This window comes from Triturus cristatus, chromosome 7 (genome assembly GCF_964204655.1).
Source record: "Triturus cristatus chromosome 7, aTriCri1.1, whole genome shotgun sequence".
NCBI classification, from domain to species: domain Eukaryota; kingdom Metazoa; phylum Chordata; class Amphibia; order Caudata; family Salamandridae; genus Triturus; species Triturus cristatus.
The window spans coordinates 740,901,327-740,920,197 of NC_140590.1; the positions used below are offsets into that span (position 1 = coordinate 740,901,327).

Here is an 18,871-nt window from a genome sequence, read left to right on the forward strand (position 1 = left end):
CTGCAATACTTTTTAACCATGCATCACTATAACATTTGATCACTAACTCTAATCCCGGTTTCTCTCTGCTTGTTTCTGTGCCTTCTATAAAGCACAGGTCTAAACTTTACTAAAATCAGAGACTGCAACCCCTGTTCGATTTTCTTTCGAATTGTGCGTTTCTAAATTAAGCCAGATTTCCCCAGCATGAGCAAGCAGTTTGACACCATTGTTTCAATATATCATCTGATTTTCTCTGCTCTAATACTTTAACGTTTCCTAGCACTGTCTCCAGGTTTGCTTCCTCCACTATTTTGTGGTGTTTTATTTCCTCAGCTTTCCTCCTGCATGACTCCACTGTAAGGCACAATTTATTACCTTTGCAAGGAGTGCTAGCATCCACATTTTGTATGTATTCCTTTAGACCTCTGTATTCTTTACCGGAGATGTTGGTGTTTGTATTGGAAGTTTTTCTTTGTACATTGGTGGCATACACCTCGCCCCATTTTTATTTTATTGTTTTACAAACCCTGGTATTTATTGACAATTTTCAGTACATGTATTTGTTCAACATGTTTTCTTATGTCCAGTGTACATCTTCATCAAATTTCCCACCTTTCTTTACAATTCTTAGCTTCTGTTGTCCTCTTTCTAACTTGACTGTCAGTAAATTTAAGTACTCTTAGATTTCCCTTTTTGCTGGTCATGAAAAGGTTGTTTAATCCCCTATTGTGCATTTATTGTGGACCTATCTTGGCAAACACTTAAGGCTTTTTCTTTTTGACTTCTTTTTGCCCATGTCAGAATTCCAGATTCCAGGAAGAATTCTGAGGCTTCATTGTATAAAAGCTCAGGCAGCCTGTCGAGCAGACCCGTCAATGTTCCAGACCCTGCAAAAAAGAACACTATGAATGGCTCTCACTCTTCCCCTGCAATTGGAATGGTGAGTAAGTGTTGTAGGAAGATGGAAGAAGGGAGTGCCGGGAGCCTATCAACATCTAAGAAAGTTGAACCAACCTGTCCTTCTTTTGAAGACAACATCTGTGCACCCATCGGTGATGTCCCTTTCAGGTACCTTGTTGGTTGCCATAAGTGCAGTTCTGGGACAGAAGCAACACATGAAAGCCTGTTGCAAGATTAGTTGTAGAGTTAAGTTGGCAGTGCTCCTTGTGAACTCTACAAGCTTTTAATTGCGGAGTTCTGCTCAGAAGACATTCTTCAGTTAGTCTGAGAATTCTGTTTGGTGATGAATGTTCTGGTGTTTACTTTGAGGTCAGACAAGGAGAATGTTAAGACCCAAGTGTCTAGATTGTGGGATTGTTATGAAGTGATAAAGTAAAAAAAAAAATTGGAAAAAAAGTTGGACTTTGTTTAATAAGTGTGAGACGGTAATCACACCAAGAAAAATTATTGCCTTTCCTTGGCCAATATGGTTTGCTTTTTCTGCGTGCCGCTGCTGATGGAAAGTGAAAGAGAGGGCGAAACAGAGTTTTAAGAGAATCATTATTCGGTCTAAGATCTTTTTATGAGCTTTGAGAGTGATGATGGTCTGTGCTGTTGTGTATTAAAAGTTTTGACCTACAGACTGTACCTCTGGTCCTAAAACCTGGGCAGATTAGCAGTGATCATAGCTTCTGTAGGTGTGTCATTTCTCCAGAATGGATTTACTTTTGAAGCATGAATCTTTTTGTATTCCAATGCTCTCAATTATTCCACCATCTAGTGACTGGGCCCAGACTTTTTGTCTTTCGTAGACTCCCTCCAACCCCACCGTTTTTCCCTCCTTATTTCACATGACAGTATTTGATCATTTGGTGCTATGGCCCTCCTTCTGTGACATTAAATTCCCGCTAGAGATCCCCTTTGATGTAGTCACCATCTTCAGGTTCTGTTCTTTTCACTGTTCGGTCTGGAAGGAAAGAGAGATCCAGATGCATCACTGGGCATAGTTTTCATCGAAGAAACCAGAGAATACAGTCGAAAAATAGCGGGGATCACAACAAATGTCACCTGGTAATGAGAAGACACTGAAAAACACTAAACACTGAAGTGAAAGCCCGATGCACATCAAGACCACTTGGGTCAGAGACTGGGAAAGGAGTTGGGAGGCTCCTTGCCTTAAGATTTTGTCCGAATTGTCATCACAAATATGAGCAGAAAGACCGTCACAATTTGTTTAACTTCTGTCTCCAGAAGGACCATCATTCGGAGAACCGCACAGCATGTGCAGAGTTATGGCCAAATGCAATCAGGGCTGGACAGAAGCAGAGGTGGGCACATTATTTCATTTCCTCTTCCCTGGGAAAGCATGAATCTTTTAAAGAAGACTGGTCGTTGATTATGGAAGGCACACTTTAGGATCCGGAAGAGGCCCAGGGAGAAGAACCAGATTTCTAAGAAGTAGTGGAGATCTAGGCTGAAAGAAAAAGATGTGGAATGTCAGCAATGCGAACTGCAATATAAACCCCACAAGGGCGTTACGCGAGGTGAGGTGAAATAAGATATCTTTCTGTTCACGTAGGAGGAACCACAATTTCAAGAGCAATAATCCTCTTGGACAGCGTGTCTGTGGAGGATTGGTCCCACATCTCTGCAGACTAGCCAGATAAGGGGGGAAGACTCTTACCTATCTAGACCCTCACCCTCAGCTGACATTATACAACACAGTTAAGAGCTGCAGATACATTTGAAATACAGCTGGAAGAGGCGCAAACAGAAGTGTCCGTCCTTCTAGAGACATTACTGCCAGACCAGAAGTAATACTAATTCCTTGCTATGTTACCCAGTGTCCTGGACCAGAGTAGATGCCTTCAAAAAGCTGGCATCAGCTAAGGTCTTCACCTGGAGTGTGAAAAAGAAATAGTTTTTCCACCAAAAACCCCACTTAGATCAGGTGGCAATGTACCAGCATACTCCCTAATTGTGGCCATGGCTCACAAAAGAGCCAACAGTCCCATTTCTGCAGTTCCTGCTCCATACAAGGAAAGTAAAAGGGTGGACACAGTGGGGAGAAAGGTGATGAGGTCAGCTGTGGCACAATGGAGTCTAGCCAAGTCAAGCTACCTGCTCATTCGGTATGGCCACCAGCAGTGGGACAAAATGGAGGAAGTCATGCATCACCTACTGAAGAGTTACAGAAAGAGGGTAACCAGTGTGCTACAGAAGGGCATTGGAATTGTAAACAACTGCCTCAAGTCTGCATTACACACAACAGAGACAGCCATGTAGACAATTATGTACTGCTACTACTCTAAGTGGACATGACTGGCTTGGGGTCTCTGGATTCAAACAACCGGTAAAATCTGCAATAATAAACCTGCCCATCACAGAAGACAGTCGACAAAGTGCTACAATCCATGGGAACAAGACTAATAGACTGATTGGAGTGCTGCAGTACAAAGTACCATCCTGTGGGATGGCACAGAGAAAGAGCACACACAGTGGAGGGGAAATTCAAGAGGACAACCCTACAGAAGGGTATTCCATTTATGGGAAAGTAAAACTGCATGGTGAACATAGATCTCAAGGATGCATACCTTCACATACTAATAAACAGATTACACATAAAGTACTTCAGGCTTGTGGTAACCAAGACCCACTATTAATTCAAGGTATTTCCATGTGCAATAAACTCAGCACCACAAGCATTTACAAAATATCTAGCCGTTGTCACCACATACCTCAGGCGAATGGGGATACTTGTACCCATATCTGGACGACTGTCTAGTAAAAGCAGGCATCTTCAAGCAATGTAGGAACCGCATCAGCAAGGTCATTAAGACATTACACAACCTGATGTTTTCCATTACCTTAAAGAAATGTTTTTTTCTTAGCGCAATTCTAAATGCACAGATGACAAAAGCCTTCCCAGTGGACAAGAGGGTCAAGGCAATGGTAGATCAAGGCAATGTCTACCAGAAGGGCCAACGCCGGACAGTGAGGTTAAATGATGGGTGTTATATCCTCATGTATTCCCTAATGACACATGCAAGACTATCCATGAGATCACTACAAGATTAGCTACAACAATGGTCCCCAGCAACCAGGCGTTCGGACAATCCAGATATAGTATAGGCCATACCTTTAGGCTATAGCATGGACAGGAAGGGTGGCGGAATTGCCATTGTTTTTGAGGATTCTTTAAGCTCCCCATTTCATTTACCTGTCTGTGAAAGTACTCTTTTCTCTATAAAATTTTCGGCTGCATGGGTTTTCTCAGGGGCCCTCATCTTTCGCCCCTCTGGCCCTCCTACTCAGTGTTTACAAGGGTAACTTTAAGCACTAGCTTTACAGGCTCTGGAGTGGGTAGATCTTGGCCCATGAGGTGAATCTCAATATTCATCTAGAGGATGCCTGTTGCCCGCAAGCAAAGAATTGAATACAAGATTTACCTGCTATTCAACTGTCTAATTCCTCTCTGCATAAGAAAGGCCACCTTCTTGACCCGATGTTCTCTAATATTGATGATCAGTCTCGTCGTACATCTGCCATTTCAGGTACTCTGGTCTGTCCATTTTGTTTTTCCAATATCACTTTATTTGCCCAAGAACCCGTCCCCTCCTACTGAGATCCTAAGTAGGAGCAGATGTTGGTCTAAACTTAATCCTACAGATTTGACCTCCCTTTAACGAGAGCAGAAATTAATGATTCGGTGACTGATATGTTATGTTAATGGACCTTATATAGCGCACGGTTACACTGGGATGTCCTGGCGCTGCGCATGACTGTTGGAGGTCTATGAAGAGGAAATTACAGGGTGAAGAGCCATGTTTTCAGCCCCCTTCTGAATGAGAGGAGATCTGGAAAGTTCCTCAGGTGGAGTGGAAGCTCTTTCCAAGCTTTGGAGGCGCACGTGATGAAGCTTCTGCAGCCCCAACTGTCCTTTTTGATCAGAGGAGTTGCAACTAGTTTGGCTCCTGTGGACCGAAGATTTCTAATGGGCACATACCACTTACATTTCTGCCTCAGATGATTGGGGCCAATTCCATTGAGAGCTTTGAAGGCCAAACAAAGGGCCTTAAAACGTACTCTTAGCCTCAGGGGGAGCCAATGAAGTTGGGCCAGCTCTTTCTTTACTGAGACAAATTTGGGAGTGCCTGTGACTAATCTTGCTGCTGCATTTTGAGCGATTTGCAGTCCATTGATGTGCCTTTTTTGAGTATTTAGCAGAAGACTATTGCAGTAGTCGAACCTTGCCATAAAGAGGGCTGTGATCACTGTCCTGAGACTGCTCTCGGGGAGAAAGATCTTTATTTTCCTTATTTTCCTGAGGATTAGGAACAAGCCGAGACCACCATGCTTACGTGGTCGCCATACGAGAGTTTATTGTCCATAATCACCCCCAGGTGTTTTGTTTTCCTGGTGGGTGATGGGCAAATGCCCAACCCGTCTGACCCCCACTCTGGGGTCCAGATATTGGGGTTACTTCCAAATATAAGGACCTCTGTTTTGCCAGAGTTTAATTTCAAGCAGTTGGCTGTCATCCAACCGGAGATGGCCTTCATGCAATAATGAAAGCGAGCCCCAGTTTCCTTCTCCTGTCCGTGTGAGATTGATAACACTATTTGTGTGTCGTCTGCATATGAACTTATCTGAAAGCCATAGGATTGTGAGCATATCTTAAGAGAATGGATTACTACGGCGCTTGACAATTGTGTCCCTTTGCGAGAAAGTATGGGTCCAAAGGTAAATAGGGCCTGTCCTTCCACATACGAGACCTGAAAAAGGAATGTAAAATTTTAGAACGAAAGTGGAAAAAGAATTGTCGAGTCCAGCTGTTCCTAAGGCATAAAAACATGCAGTACATAAGCCTCATTTAAAGAAGGCATCCCTAGAGCCCTCACATTGGTAGAAATATTGGCCAATCTCACTCCTTCCATTTTTAGGTCTCGCCTAGCGTTGCTGCGCGCATGTGTAGTTCGCTCGGCGAGATTTATGGTTTCTGAGTACTTTTCTGAAAAGGTCTTGAAGCCTCGTCCCTTATTCCCATTGGCTTGCGTCACCGTTTATGTTAAACAGTGCGCAGCCATTGGGAATAAGGTTTTCAGGGTGACTCCTTTTCGCTTTTTAGGCCGGCCCACCCGGACTGGCTCGCCCGCATTATGGCTGTCGTGACGAAGTTTCTGATCAGAAGCTTCGTCACGCTGCCTTGCACGCGCCAGTCCGGACAAAAAAACGACAGGGTGCCGCGTGTTTATTTTGGCATCTCGCTTTCACTTTTGAAAGCGCGATACAAAAATAAATAGCGGATGCCTGCGTGTCTGGCGAGCGCTTGTCTTCATTATCCCTTTTAATGAGCAGTTATCAAGGCAGTGCTATAATGTGACGTATTACTGTCAAAGCTTCGACGTGTTAAAGAAATATACTTTTCGAATGTTTAAGATACTTTCACATATTTTATGCGATGTTTGTTGTATAATTTACAATTACATACCATACGTTTTCAGGACACGGCTCGTGCACGGGCTCTATGTAAGAGCTGAGCCAGACCATTAATTTGTTGGCTACGCCACTGTGAGACTCAATATCTAACTCTCTTGAAGTCTCGAGAGCAGGCTGGGGGTGGAAAGTGAAGGCTCCCAGCAAGCTGCTCTGAAGTGAGGGCAACTTCCCACCCAAAGAGCACGCGGGCCTCAGAAAATATCGAAAGGATTTTCCGTCGCTTTGAAGTGATCATTTGCCGTATTATTGCTGCCTCCAACCTCCCTTTCCCTCACACACCCAGCCTCCATCAGATCCTCACAGACTGCAGTGTCCCCGGGAAGCTGCTGCACTACCATCCGGGTCTCGCGGGTACAGCTGGGGCATTGTCTGTCAGCGGATTTATGCAGACACAGACGGGAAGACATCTTTATTTCCTCTAGAGTTACTTTGCCTGTTCAGCCTGGGGCACCTGTGTAAATAAACACGGACCACACACAGCCGTCTGGCTCCTGGAAGAGGAGGGGGGTGGCTAAGGGTCTTTCTTCAGAACGATGAAGCAACTATTCCTTCACGAGCCCCAGAAGTCCTCTCTACTTTGACTAGCGTATCGACTGCCTGCGCTCAAGCTGGCTATTCGTAGTAACCCACACAGTATGCTCATCGCAGTACTTTATATTAACGTCATTTAGGGGGATTCTCTCTTAGACTATTGTTTTTGCACAATGACCACCATTCTTGTACATGGCTCTGCTTGACACACACTGCTGCACATCCCTCACTCTAACTCATTCTCTCTCTCTTTCACTCTTCCTCTATCTCTCACGGTCTCTCGCTTACTTCCCCAATCTTTCTCGCACTCTTTTTTCCTCCTATTCTGTTAGCCTGCCCTAGCTGCCCTTTCCTGATAGCACTTATCTGGCTACCTTACACGTGCACTTTTCTATTTCTTCTTGACACCTCTGCACACTATCTGGCATGCGCCTCTCTCTAGCCTAGCTGATGTACGGAAGCATGTCTGTCAGACAGGTGCACAATACTGTTTGACACACACCCGCATCTCTCTCTCCCCGTCTGACACACAGGGTTTGAAGCCTGTCCCAATCCCTTGAACGGTGGCATCACTGCCTCATACATATTGTTGGCAGAGTGTATACATTTAGTGTGACATATGTGGGAACAGAAGAGTGTCATGCACGAGGCATGACAGGTGCACCAGTCACATTACCACGGATTTGTGTTGTACTTTAGCACAATTATTCAGAAAAGTGGGACGGTTATACATCACTCAAGACGATGTACCTTTGTGGTGTGACATATTTGGCAGGTGCTGCGTAAGTGGCATAGGGGTGCTCCAGCCATGTCACCGTGGCATTGGTATGGTGTTTAAGCATATACATAAAGCTGAGTTGTAAGAAGGTACAAACCTGCTTCTCAATACTTCCTTCCTCGGAATGAGACTTCCCGAACCAGGGTGGAGACTTGATGGAGGAGCCTTTTTTGTCAGGTGATCTTGGCTGGGGTGATCGAGTCACTCATCTGGCAACAGCTAATTATTTGCAACTCTTTGGAACCTCATAAAAGCTGTTTGATTCTGATTGAGAGAGTTTTATAGTTGGTTGCTTCCACTCCAAAAGAGCTTCCATGAGTTACGACTTCTTGTACTTGGAAAAAGCGGAATCGGTGGTACTCTCCTTTCGATTTCGTAAATGTCATGTGATTGTTTTGATGATGCAGAATGCCTTTCCAATACACAAAATAGCGGTATTAGGTTGTGTTTTAGTGATCGCTATTATATGCTTCACTTAGAAAAGGCAGTAGTGTGCACGTGGGGGTAGGGAACTAAGTGAGGGTGGATTAGGAGGGGTGCCAAATTCGGTTTTGCCTGGGGTACCAAATTTGTTTTCGCCCAGAGCGTTATTTAAGCAAAGACCGGCCCTAGTTATATGTTTATGGTACAGCCGAGTTAAAGATTGAACTAAACCCATCAGAAGTAAAACAAGACCGTAAAGTCATCACCATCACAAATAGGTTGCATTTTCAGTGGGGCCGTTTGGCACTACCCCAGGGTCCGGTAGTGGTACCACAAAACACATTTAATTTTCTTTTGCAATTTAAATGAATACCAGGCTCTGTATATACTGTTCCCTAATAGGTACAGGGTGTACAGAGTCCACAGTCCCCCAGAGGCTGATAGAGGTCAAAGGTTAGGTATGACCTTACTCTCAAAAGTGGTAGCTTGGTCGAGCAGTAAGGCAGTACCAGAGGACAGTGTAAAGCATTTATTGTACACACTCAGTCAGCAAATGGTTTCACACACTCAATAACTGAACTCTAGGCCAATGGTTTATATATATAAAATATATGCTTGTTTTATTTTTAGAACCGCAAAGGGGGTAAAAATATACTTTCTCAGAATGAGAGGTTGAATATAAATACTTTTGTCTTAAGCACTAAATTTGTGTAAACAGTCACAGTTGGTTGCAATAAACAATCCTATTTCCTAAACATAACAATGCATTGAGCTCAATGGTAAATTCAGGTTATTTGTAATAAATTACTTTTCAGATTACTTTTGGAATTCCAGGTCTGGCTCCTAGAACCAGCCTGGGGTCAGTATTCAGAATCAAGTGATGAAAGTCGACTTAATAACTGTAATGATTTTTAAATAATATTTAGCTATTTCAAAAGTTAGCACTTAGAAAATATTTCAAAGAAAACATTCAATGGATCTCTATGGCAAGAAATTCAAATTGCAGGTAGAGTACTTTATCGTTACTTTAGTAATCCAGGACTGGGTACCTAGACCCAGGACTGGGGTCCTTATCAAAAGCAGGTAAGTAATTTCGTTTGCAGAAATGGTACGATTTTAAAAGAATATTTCAAATTTGCAAAAATAGACACTTAGAAGAAATTTCACAGAAAAGCAGACAATGGTTTCCTATGGGCGAAAAATGAGTTAGAGGTAAGTATAGTTGTGAACACTTTTCAGGGTCAGGGCTGGGCACCAAGATCCAGCACTGGGAGCTCACCTAGGAGCAGGTGAGTAAATTCGTTTTTGTCACTTGGCTGATTTTTGGTGAATTTTTGCAGTTTTGAAAAGTTCACACTTAGAAGATTTTTGAAGAAAAAGCCAGTCAATGTTACCCTATGAGGAAAATGAAGTTAGCGGTTTAAGGGTAAGTACTCGACTGGCAAAGTTGAAATTCCGGGCATGGACTCAGGGGTCCCCCAGTGTTAGGTAGGTACAGTTGGTTCACCCTCAGCGGTTTCAGGACGGCCGGGTGCAGAGAGAGTTAGGCCCAATGTTATCCTATGAGGGATAGGGGGGCCTTGGTTGGTGGCTGCTGTCTGGCAAGCCACGCGGCTGTGGGAGCTGGGCTCCTGGTCACTTACTCAGGGCAAGTGGGGAAGTAGGTTAGTGTAGAGAGGGCACTGCCAGGGCCACTCGGGCGGCTGGGTGCAGGGTGCTTTTGAGCCTTCGGGCGCTCAATGGAAATCAATGGGAATGTTCCGGTTTGGAAAAAGGCTGCAGGCTCGGGGACGAGGATGTTTCAGGTGCCACCACCACTTCGAGAGGTAAGTTGGGTAGTTGTAGGTTAGGTGGGTACCCCGGGATTGGGCACAGGGGGCCGCAGGGCGCCGGGTGCAGGGGTGCCTTTTGACGTCGGGAATCTTACCCTCTGGTTGATCGCGGTTGGGGTGGCACTTGGTTCTGAGGCTGCAGGCTTCCTCCGGGATGTCGAGGGGGGTCCTTGGGTGCCGGACTCGGGGTCACAGTCGCCGTGGGGTCGTCCTCAGGGTCTTTGTCCACTCCGGCACTGGCCAGGCTTGGCTGGTGCAGAGTGTGTTGGGTCCGCGGTTCCGGGCTGCTGCCAGGGGTTAAAAATAGGTTTCTTGAGTAGAGCCTCTACTCATGGGAGTCCCAGGGGCTTAGAGCCAAAAGGTAGCCAGGTCCTCCGGGGTTGGTGAGGTTGCTGGCCACGAGAAATGCAGCGCTGGTGCAGGTTCGAGAGTCGACAGGCCGGTAGGGCTGGGGCCTAAGCAGTTGGTGTCTTCTTCTCTTTTTAGCAGCTGCAGGGCAGGTCTTTGTTCTTCTTGCTCTTCTTGTAATTTTCTATCTGGAATCTAAGGAGGGAAGGTTCAGGGGGCCCCTAAATACTAGATTTAGGGGCGTTACAGGTAGGTGAAGGCCAGGGACCAACGGGTCCTTGTCCTGGGGTGGGTACACCCCCTATCCTGCCTCTCTCCTGTGGGAGGGGGGCAGTAGCCTAATCCTGATAGGGTAGGGCCTCCCATCTTCAAGATGGCGAGAGCCCGGAGATGTGCTTCACCTCGCCTCCCACACCTGAGGGGTGGGGTGGGCAGGCTGGCACATCCCCTGTCCTTGTATGGGGTTTCCGGCCAAGATTCCCGCCAGAGTGGGGGGTTGCAGTGGCCTGGGGAAACTCCAAATGGCGGCCTGCATTTGAAGCTTCCCTTTGCTCATCCTGGGGGAGGAGATTTCTCACCTCACCCAGGATGTGCATTGTTGCAGGCCCGGGAGAGCAGGGGCTCTCCCACCCAGGGGTCCAGCAACGTGTCTGCTGTGTGGCAGCCCGGGCAGCCTCAGAGCAGACGTGGATTGTAAGTTAGCTGTAAGGGGGCATCTCTAAGATGCCCTCTGGGGTGCTTAGTACATTAAATCCTACACTGGCATCAGTGTGGGTTCAATGTGCTGAGAAGTTTGATACCAAACTTCCCAGGCTTCAGTGTTGCCAATATGGTGCTGTGGAGCTCGTGTTTGACAAGCTCTCAGCACCATGTACTCTTAAATGACAACACTGCACTTACAGTGCCCAGGAATGGACCCGGGTACTGTAGGGGCACAGGGCTCCTGCTCCTGTGCCCACACCATAGGCGTAATGCACCCAGCTAGAGGGGTGGCTGACATTTGCCTTGGCAGTGTAGGTGATGGGCATGGTACACAGTGATGTGTGCCATGTCGACTCTTTGTTTTGTCTTGCACCCAGACACTCAGCCTGCAAGGGCAGTGTGTGTGTAAGGGTACAGGGCCTCTGAGGGTGGCACAATGAGTGCTGCAGCCCTTAGAGGCCTTCCCTGGCCACAAGGCCCTGGGTACCTAGGGTACCATTTACTAGGGGCTGACATGTGGCTAGGGTTTGCCAATTTGGAGTTTGTGTGGTTTAAGGAAGGAACATAGGCCCTGGGCACCTGATTGGCAGGAACCCAGGGTACACTCAATCGAAGTACATTCAGCAATTTAGCAAAAAGTTGGGGCATACCATGCAAGAAAGATGGCACTTTCTCACACAACCCCCCCCCCCCCCCCCAAACGAAAGGTGATGAGACTAACCTTGTCCTATGGAGTCTTCATTGTCTAAGTGGAAGAACCTGGAAAGTCCATCTGCATTGGCATGGGCAGTCCCTGGTCTGTGTTCCACTTCAAAGTCCATTCCCTGTAGGGAGATGGACCACCTCAGTAGTTTTGGATTTTCCCCTTTCATCTGCATTAGCCATCTGAGAGGTCTGTGTTCAGTTTGAACTAGGAAGTGAGTGCCAAACAAGTATGGCCTCAGCTTCTTCAGGGAGCAAACCACAGCAAAGGCCTCCCTCTCAATGGCACTCCAACGCTGCTCTCTAGGGAGTAGTCTTCTGCTTATAAAAGCAACAGGTTGGTCTTGGCCTTCATCATTGGTCTGGGATAGGACCGCTCCTATCCCTAGTTCAGAGGCATCAGTCTGCACTATGAACTGCTTGGCGTAATCTGGAGCTTTTAGAATTGGTGCTGAGCACATTGCTTCTTTTAGGGTGTCAAAAGCCTTTTGACAACTAACTGTCCAGTTAACTTTCTTGGGCATTTTCTTGGAGGTGAGTTCTGTGAGGGGGGTCACAATGGACCCATACCCCTTCACAAACCTCCTGTAGTACACAGTCAAGCCAAGGAATGCCCTGACTTGGGTCTGGGTTGTTGGAGCTATCCAGTCCATGATGGCCTGGATTTTGGGTTGTAAGGGCTGTACCTGGCCTCCACCTACAAGGTGGCCCAAGTACACCACAGTGCCCTGCCCTATCTGGCATTTGGACGCCTTGATAGTGAGACCTGCACTCTGCAGAGCCTCTAAAACCTTCCCAAAGTGGATCAGGTGATCCTGCCAGGTGGAGCTAAAGACAGCAATATCATCAAGATAAGCTGCACTAAAGGACTCCAACCCAGCCAGGACATGGTTCACCAACCTCTGGAAGGTGGCAGGGGCATTCTTTAACCCAAAGGGCATCACAGTAAACTGGTAATGCCCATCAGGGGTGGAGAATGCTGTCTTTTCTTTTGCTCCTGGGGCCATGCCAATCTGCCAGTACCCTGCAGTTAAGTCAAAGGTACTGAGAAATTTGGCAGCCCCCAATTTGTCTATCAGTTCATCTGCTCTTGGGATAGGGTGAGCATCTGTCTTGGTGACAGAGTTGAGCCCTCTATAGTCCACACAGAACCTCATCTCTCTCTTTTCACCCCGTTGAGGTTTGGGGACCAGAACCACTGGGCTAGCCCAGGGGCTCTCTGAAGGCTCAATGACCCCTAACTCCAGCATCTTGCTGACCTCAGCTTTGATGCTTTCCTTGACCTGACTGTCGATAGATTTTGTTCTTGACAGGTGCACTGTCACCAGTGTCCACATCATGGGTACACCAGCTTGTCAGACCAGGGGTCAGGGAAAAGAGGCTAGCATATTGTTGCAAGACTTGCTTGCAGTCAGTCTGCTGTTGGGCAGAGAGGGTGTCTGAAAAAATCACACCATCTACTGACCCATCTTTTGGGCTGTAGGATAGGAGGTCAGGGAGTGGCTCACTCTCTGCTTCCTGTTCTTCATCAGTCACCATCAGCATGGTGATGTCAGCCCTATCATTGTAGAGTTTAAGGCGGTTCACATGGATGACCCTTTTGGGTGTCCTGCTAGTGCCCAGGTCAACTAGATAGGTGACCTCACTCTTTCTCTCTAGGATAGGGTAAGGGCCACTCCATTTGTCTTGGAGAGCCCTTGGTGCCACTGGCTCCAAAACCCACACCTGTTGCCCTGGTTGAAATTCAACCAGTGCAGCTTTTTGGTCATACCAGTGCTTCTGGAGCTCCTGGCTGGCCTCAAGGTTCTTGGATGCCTTTTCCATATACTCAGCCATTCTGGACCTTAGGCCAAGCACATAGTCCACTATGTCCTGTTTGGGTTCTTGAAGAGGCCTCTCCCAGCCCTCTTTTACAAGACACAGTGGTCCCCTTACAGGATGACCAAACAGAAGTTCAAAGGGTGAGAAACCTACTCCCTTCTGTGGCACTTCCCTGTAAGCGAAAAGCAAGCATGGTAACAGGACATCCCACCTCCTTTTGAGTTTCTCAGGGAGTCCCATGATCATACCTTTCAATGTCTTGTTGAACCTCTCAACAAGGCCATTGGTTTGTGGGTGGTAGGGTGTAGTAAACTTGTACTGCACTCCACACTCTTTCCACATGTGTGTTAGGTAAGCAGACATGAAGTTGGAACCTCTGTCTGAAACCACCTCCTTAGGAAAACCCACCCTGGTGAAGACACCCAGGAGGGCCTTGGCTACTGCAGGAGCTGTAGTAGTCCTAAGTGGAATTGCTTCAGGGTACCTAGTAGCATGATCCACTACTACTAGAATGAATTTGTTCCCTGAGGCTGTGGGAGGTTCAAGTGGACCCACAATGTCCACACCTACCCTTTCAAAGGGGACCCCCACCACTGGTAGTGGAATGAGGGGGGCCTTTGGGTGGCCACCTGTCTTGCCACTGGCCTGACAGGTAACACAGGAGCTGACATACTCCTTCACCTTTTGGTGCATCTGGGGCCAGTAAAAGTGACTCACTAACCTTTCCCAAGTTTTGGATTGCCCCAGATGTCCAGCTAGGGGGATGTCATGAGCCAAAGTTAGGAGGAACTCCCTGTACTTCTGTGGCACTACCACCCTCCTGGTGGCTCCAGGAGTGGGGTCTCTTGCCTCAGCATACAGTAATCCCTCTTCCCAATAAGCTCTGTGGGTACCACTGACATCTCCCCTGGCTTCTGAAGCAGCTTGTTGTCTCAGGCTTTCAAGAGTGGGACAGTCTCGCTGACCCTGGCACAGCTCTTCCCTAGAGGGTCCCCCTGGGCCCAAGAGTTCAACCTGGTAAGGGTCAAGCTCCATGGACTCAGTTCCCTCAGGGGTATCTACATCCTCTCCAGGGGGAGAGGGGTTCTGAGTGTTTGGCTGTACAGAAGCTGGTCCCCCAGTCTTCTTGCCCTTCCTCTTGGTTGGTTGGGCCATTATTCCAGGCTCCAAACCTACTTTTTCACCCTTCCTCTTGCTCTGTGCTCTGGTTTGCACACACACCAATTCAGGGATGCCCAGCATGGCTGCATGGGCCTTTAACTCAACCTCAGCCCAGGCTGAGGTTTCCAGATCATTTCCAAGCAGGCATGCAGCTGGCAACTTTGGAGAGACCACTACCTGTTTCAGGCCAGTAATCCATAGTGACACTGGCACCTGTATCCCTCAGAGCTTCTACCCTAGTTCCATTTACCCAGGGGTACTGTAAGTATTTCTTTAAGTTGGGGGGCCACACAGCCACAGTGGCAAACTCCACTTCTCCCAAGGAGACTAAACTTGCTTCAGTGTGTTCCCAGATTGCTCAGGGTACACCTCTGATCCCATTTGTATACTTGCTGCCCCAGGAGTGGCTGTACTGGGTGCCTTAGGGGCTTTGTTTTGGGGGCAAGATACAGTTAGGTGTCCCTGCTTCTTACAGGTATTACACCAGGCCTTTAAGGGATCAAAGTGCTTCCCCCTATATGGTTGGGGCACATAGGGAGTAGTTTGGGTCCCACCCACCTGAACAGGTTTTTGGGGCCCTTTGGAAGACTCAGACTTTTTATCTTGGGGATTCTCACCACCTTTCCCCTGGGGAGGTTTTGTGACCACCTTCTTTTGGTCACCCCCAGTGGTTGTCTTGGTCACCCTAGTCTTGACCCAGTGGTCCGCCTTCTTTCCCAATTCTTGGGGAGAAATTAGACCTAGGTCTACCAAATGCTGATGCAACTTTTCATTTCTGCAGTTACTCGAAATATGTTCCTTCATGAATAAATTGTACAATCCAGTAAAATCCTGCACACCATGTCCAGCTAACCAACCATCCAGTGTCTTCACTGAGAAATCTACAAAATCAATCCAGGACTGGGTCTGGGTTTTGTGAGCCCCCCTGAATCTAATTCTATACTCCTCAGTGGTGAATCCAAATCCCTCAATCAGAGCTTTCTTCATGAGGTCATAGGATCCTGCTTCTGGCCCAGAGAGAGTCAGAAGCCTGTCCCTGCAGTTACCAGAGAACAGTTCCCACAGGAGTGCCCCCCAGAGAGGTTTCTTTACTTTCCTGATATCACAAGCCCTCTCAAAGGCTGTGAACCATTTGGTGATATCATCACCTTCCTCAAATTTAGGGACAATCCCTTTGGGGATTTTAGGGTCAGAAGTTTCCTCCCTATCCTTGTTTTTATTATTGCTGCCACCATTGATGGGTGCTAAACCCATCTCTCTCCTTTCCTTTTCTAGGGCCAGGAGTCTGGACTCTAGATCTATTCTTTTGGCCAGCCTCACAAGGCTGTCCTCTTCACTGGGGGGTCCCCCAGTGTTGTCTCTGGGACCAGAGCCACCTGTGTGGTCTCTAGGTGCCCAGATGCTATGTCTTGAGTTGGAGGGTATGGGTGCCATCTCCTCCCTAGGGAATAGTATGGGGAGGTTGCTGTCCACCTCCCCTGTTTCCCTTTCCTCATCTGACTGGCCATCACCATGTTCAGATGGGTGGTCTTTAGCATACTCAGCCAGGAGCTCCTGGAGCCCTTGTTTGGTTGGATGCTGACCCATTTGTACATTTTTGAGTTTACATAAGGACCTCAATTCCTTGAAAGACAAGTGTAAGTAAGGTGTGAGGTCGAGCTCCTCCACCAGGTCCATGTTATTATTATCGCTAATAGCTGGGTTTATTTGAGACATTCTAACCTGACAGTTCTAACCCTCTACCCTGACTATAGTGACTTTTATTTTTCTAAAATTCTAATGGGACTTAAGCAAGCCCCTAGCAAGACTTTTAGTAATTTTGAAAAAACCAATCAGAATTCTAAAGGCAATTTTTAAGAGTTCTGTCGTGTGATCAGATGGTAACCAAGTAGTCCAACAAATGCAAGTTTGTATCCCACCGCTGCCACCAATGTGAGAAAGTGGCTCTGTATATACTGTTCCCTAATAGGTACAGGGTGTACAGAGTCCACAGTCCCCCAGAGGCTGATAGAGGTCAAAGTTAGGTATGACCTTACTCTCAAAAGTGGTAGCTTGGTCGAGCAGTAAGGCAGTACCAGAGGACAGTGTAAAGCATTTATTGTACACACTCAGTCAGCAAATGGTTTCACACACTCAATAACTGAACTCTAGGCCAATGGTTTATATATATAAAATATATGCCTGTTTTATTTTTAGAACCACAAAGGGGGTAAAAATATACTTTCTCAGAATGAGAGGTTGAATATAAATACTTTTGTCTTAAGCAATAAATTTGTGTAAACAGTCACAGTTGGTTGCAATAAACAATCCTATTTCCTAAACATAACAATGCATTGAGCTCAATGGTAAATTCAGGTTATTTGTAATAAATTACTTTTCAGATTACTTTTGGAATTCCAGGTCTGGCTCCTAGAACCAGCCTGGGGTCAGTATTCAGAATCAAGTGATGAAAGTCGACTTAATAACTGTAATGATTTTTAAATAATATTTAGCTATTTCAAAAGTTAGCACTTAGAAAATATTTCAAAGAAAACATTCAATGGATCTCTATGGCAAGAAATTCAAATTGCAGGTAGAGTACTTTATCGTTACTTTAGTAATCCAGGACTGGGTACCTAGACCCAGGACTGGGGTCCTTATCAAAAGCAGGTAAGTAATTTCGTTTGCAGAAATGGTACGATTTTAAAAGAATATTTCAAATTTGCAAAAATAGACACTTAGAAGAAATTTCACAGAAAAGCAGACAATGGTTTCCTATGGGAGAAAAATGAGTTAGAGGTAAGTATAGTTGTGAACACTTTTCAGGGTCAGGGCTGGGCACCAAGATCCAGCACTGGGAGCTCACCTAGGAGCAGGTGAGTAAATTCGTTTTTGTCACTTGGCTGATTTTTGGTGAATTTTTGCAGTTTTGAAAAGTTCACACTTAGAAGATTTTTGAAGAAAAAGCCAGTCAATGTTACCCTATGAGGAAAATGAAGTTAGCGGTTTAAGGGTAAGTACTCGACTGGCAGAGTTGAAATTCCGGGCATGGACTCAGGGGTCCCCCAGTGTTAGGTAGGTACAGTTGGTTCACCCTCAGCGGTTTCAGGACGGCCGGGTGCAGAGAGAGTTAGGCCCAATGTTATCCTATGAGGGATAGGGGGGCCTTGGTTGGTGGCTGCTGTCTGGCAAGCCACGCGGCTGTGGGAGCTGGGCTCCTGGTCACTTACTCAGGGCAAGTGGGGAAGTAGGTTAGTGTAGAGAGGGCACTGCCAGGGCCACTCGGGCGGCTGGGTGCAGGGTGCTTTTGAGCCTTCGGGCGCTCAATGGAAATCAATGGGAATGTTCCGGTTTGGAAAAAGGCTGCAGGCTCGAGGACGAGGATGTTTCAGGTGCCACCACCACTTCGAGAGGTAAGTTGGGTAGTTGTAGGTTAGGTGGGTACCCCGGGATTGGGCACAGGAGGCCGCAGGGCGCCGGGTGCAGGGGTGCCTTTTGACGTCGGGAATCTTACCCTCTGGTTGATCGCGGTTGGGGTGGCACTTGGTTCTGAGGCTGCAGGCTTCCTCCGGGATGTCGAGGGGGGTCCTTGGGTGCCGGACTCGGGGTCACAGTCACCGTGGGGTCGTCCTCAGGGTCTTTGTCCACTCCGGCACTGGCCAGGCTTGGCTGGTGCAGAGTGTGTTGGGTCCGCGGTTCCGGGCTGCTGCCAGGGGTTAAAAATAGGTTTCTTGAGTAGAGCCTCTACTCATGGGAGTCCCAGGGGCTTAGAGCCAAAAGGTAGCCAGGTCCTCCGGGGTTGGTGAGGTTGCTGGCCACGAGAGATGCAGCGCTGGTGCAGGTTCGAGAGTCGACAGGCCGGTAGGGCTGGGGCCTAAGCAGTTGGTGTCTTCTTCTCTTTTTAGCAGCTGCAGGGCAGGTCTTTGTTCTTCTTGCTCTTCTTGTAATTTTCTATCTGGAATCTAAGGAGGGAAGGTTCAGGGGGCCCCTAAATACTAGATTTAGGGGCGTTACAGGTAGGTGAAGGCCAGGGACCAACGGGTCCTTGTCCTGGGGTGGGTACACCCCCTATCCTGCCTCTCTCCTGTGGGAGGGGGGCAGTAGCCTAATCCTGATAGGGTAGGGCCTCCCATCTTCAAGATGGCGAGAGCCCGGAGATGTGCTTCACCTCGCC

General features: G+C 47.2%; 1 protein-coding gene across 3 annotated transcripts in view; it reads left to right on the forward strand.

Moving 5' to 3' along the window:
- USP36 (ubiquitin specific peptidase 36) overlaps positions 1-18,871 on the forward strand; it is a 698,649-nt gene that overhangs the window by 342,203 nt on the left and 337,575 nt on the right. For all 3 annotated transcript variants that reach the window (XM_085617464.1, XM_085617466.1, XM_085617465.1), the window contains one exon: positions 784-922. In XM_085617464.1, coding sequence (XP_085473590.1) covers positions 784-922 — 139 coding nt within the window. The remainder of the gene's footprint in view (positions 1-783; positions 923-18,871) is intronic.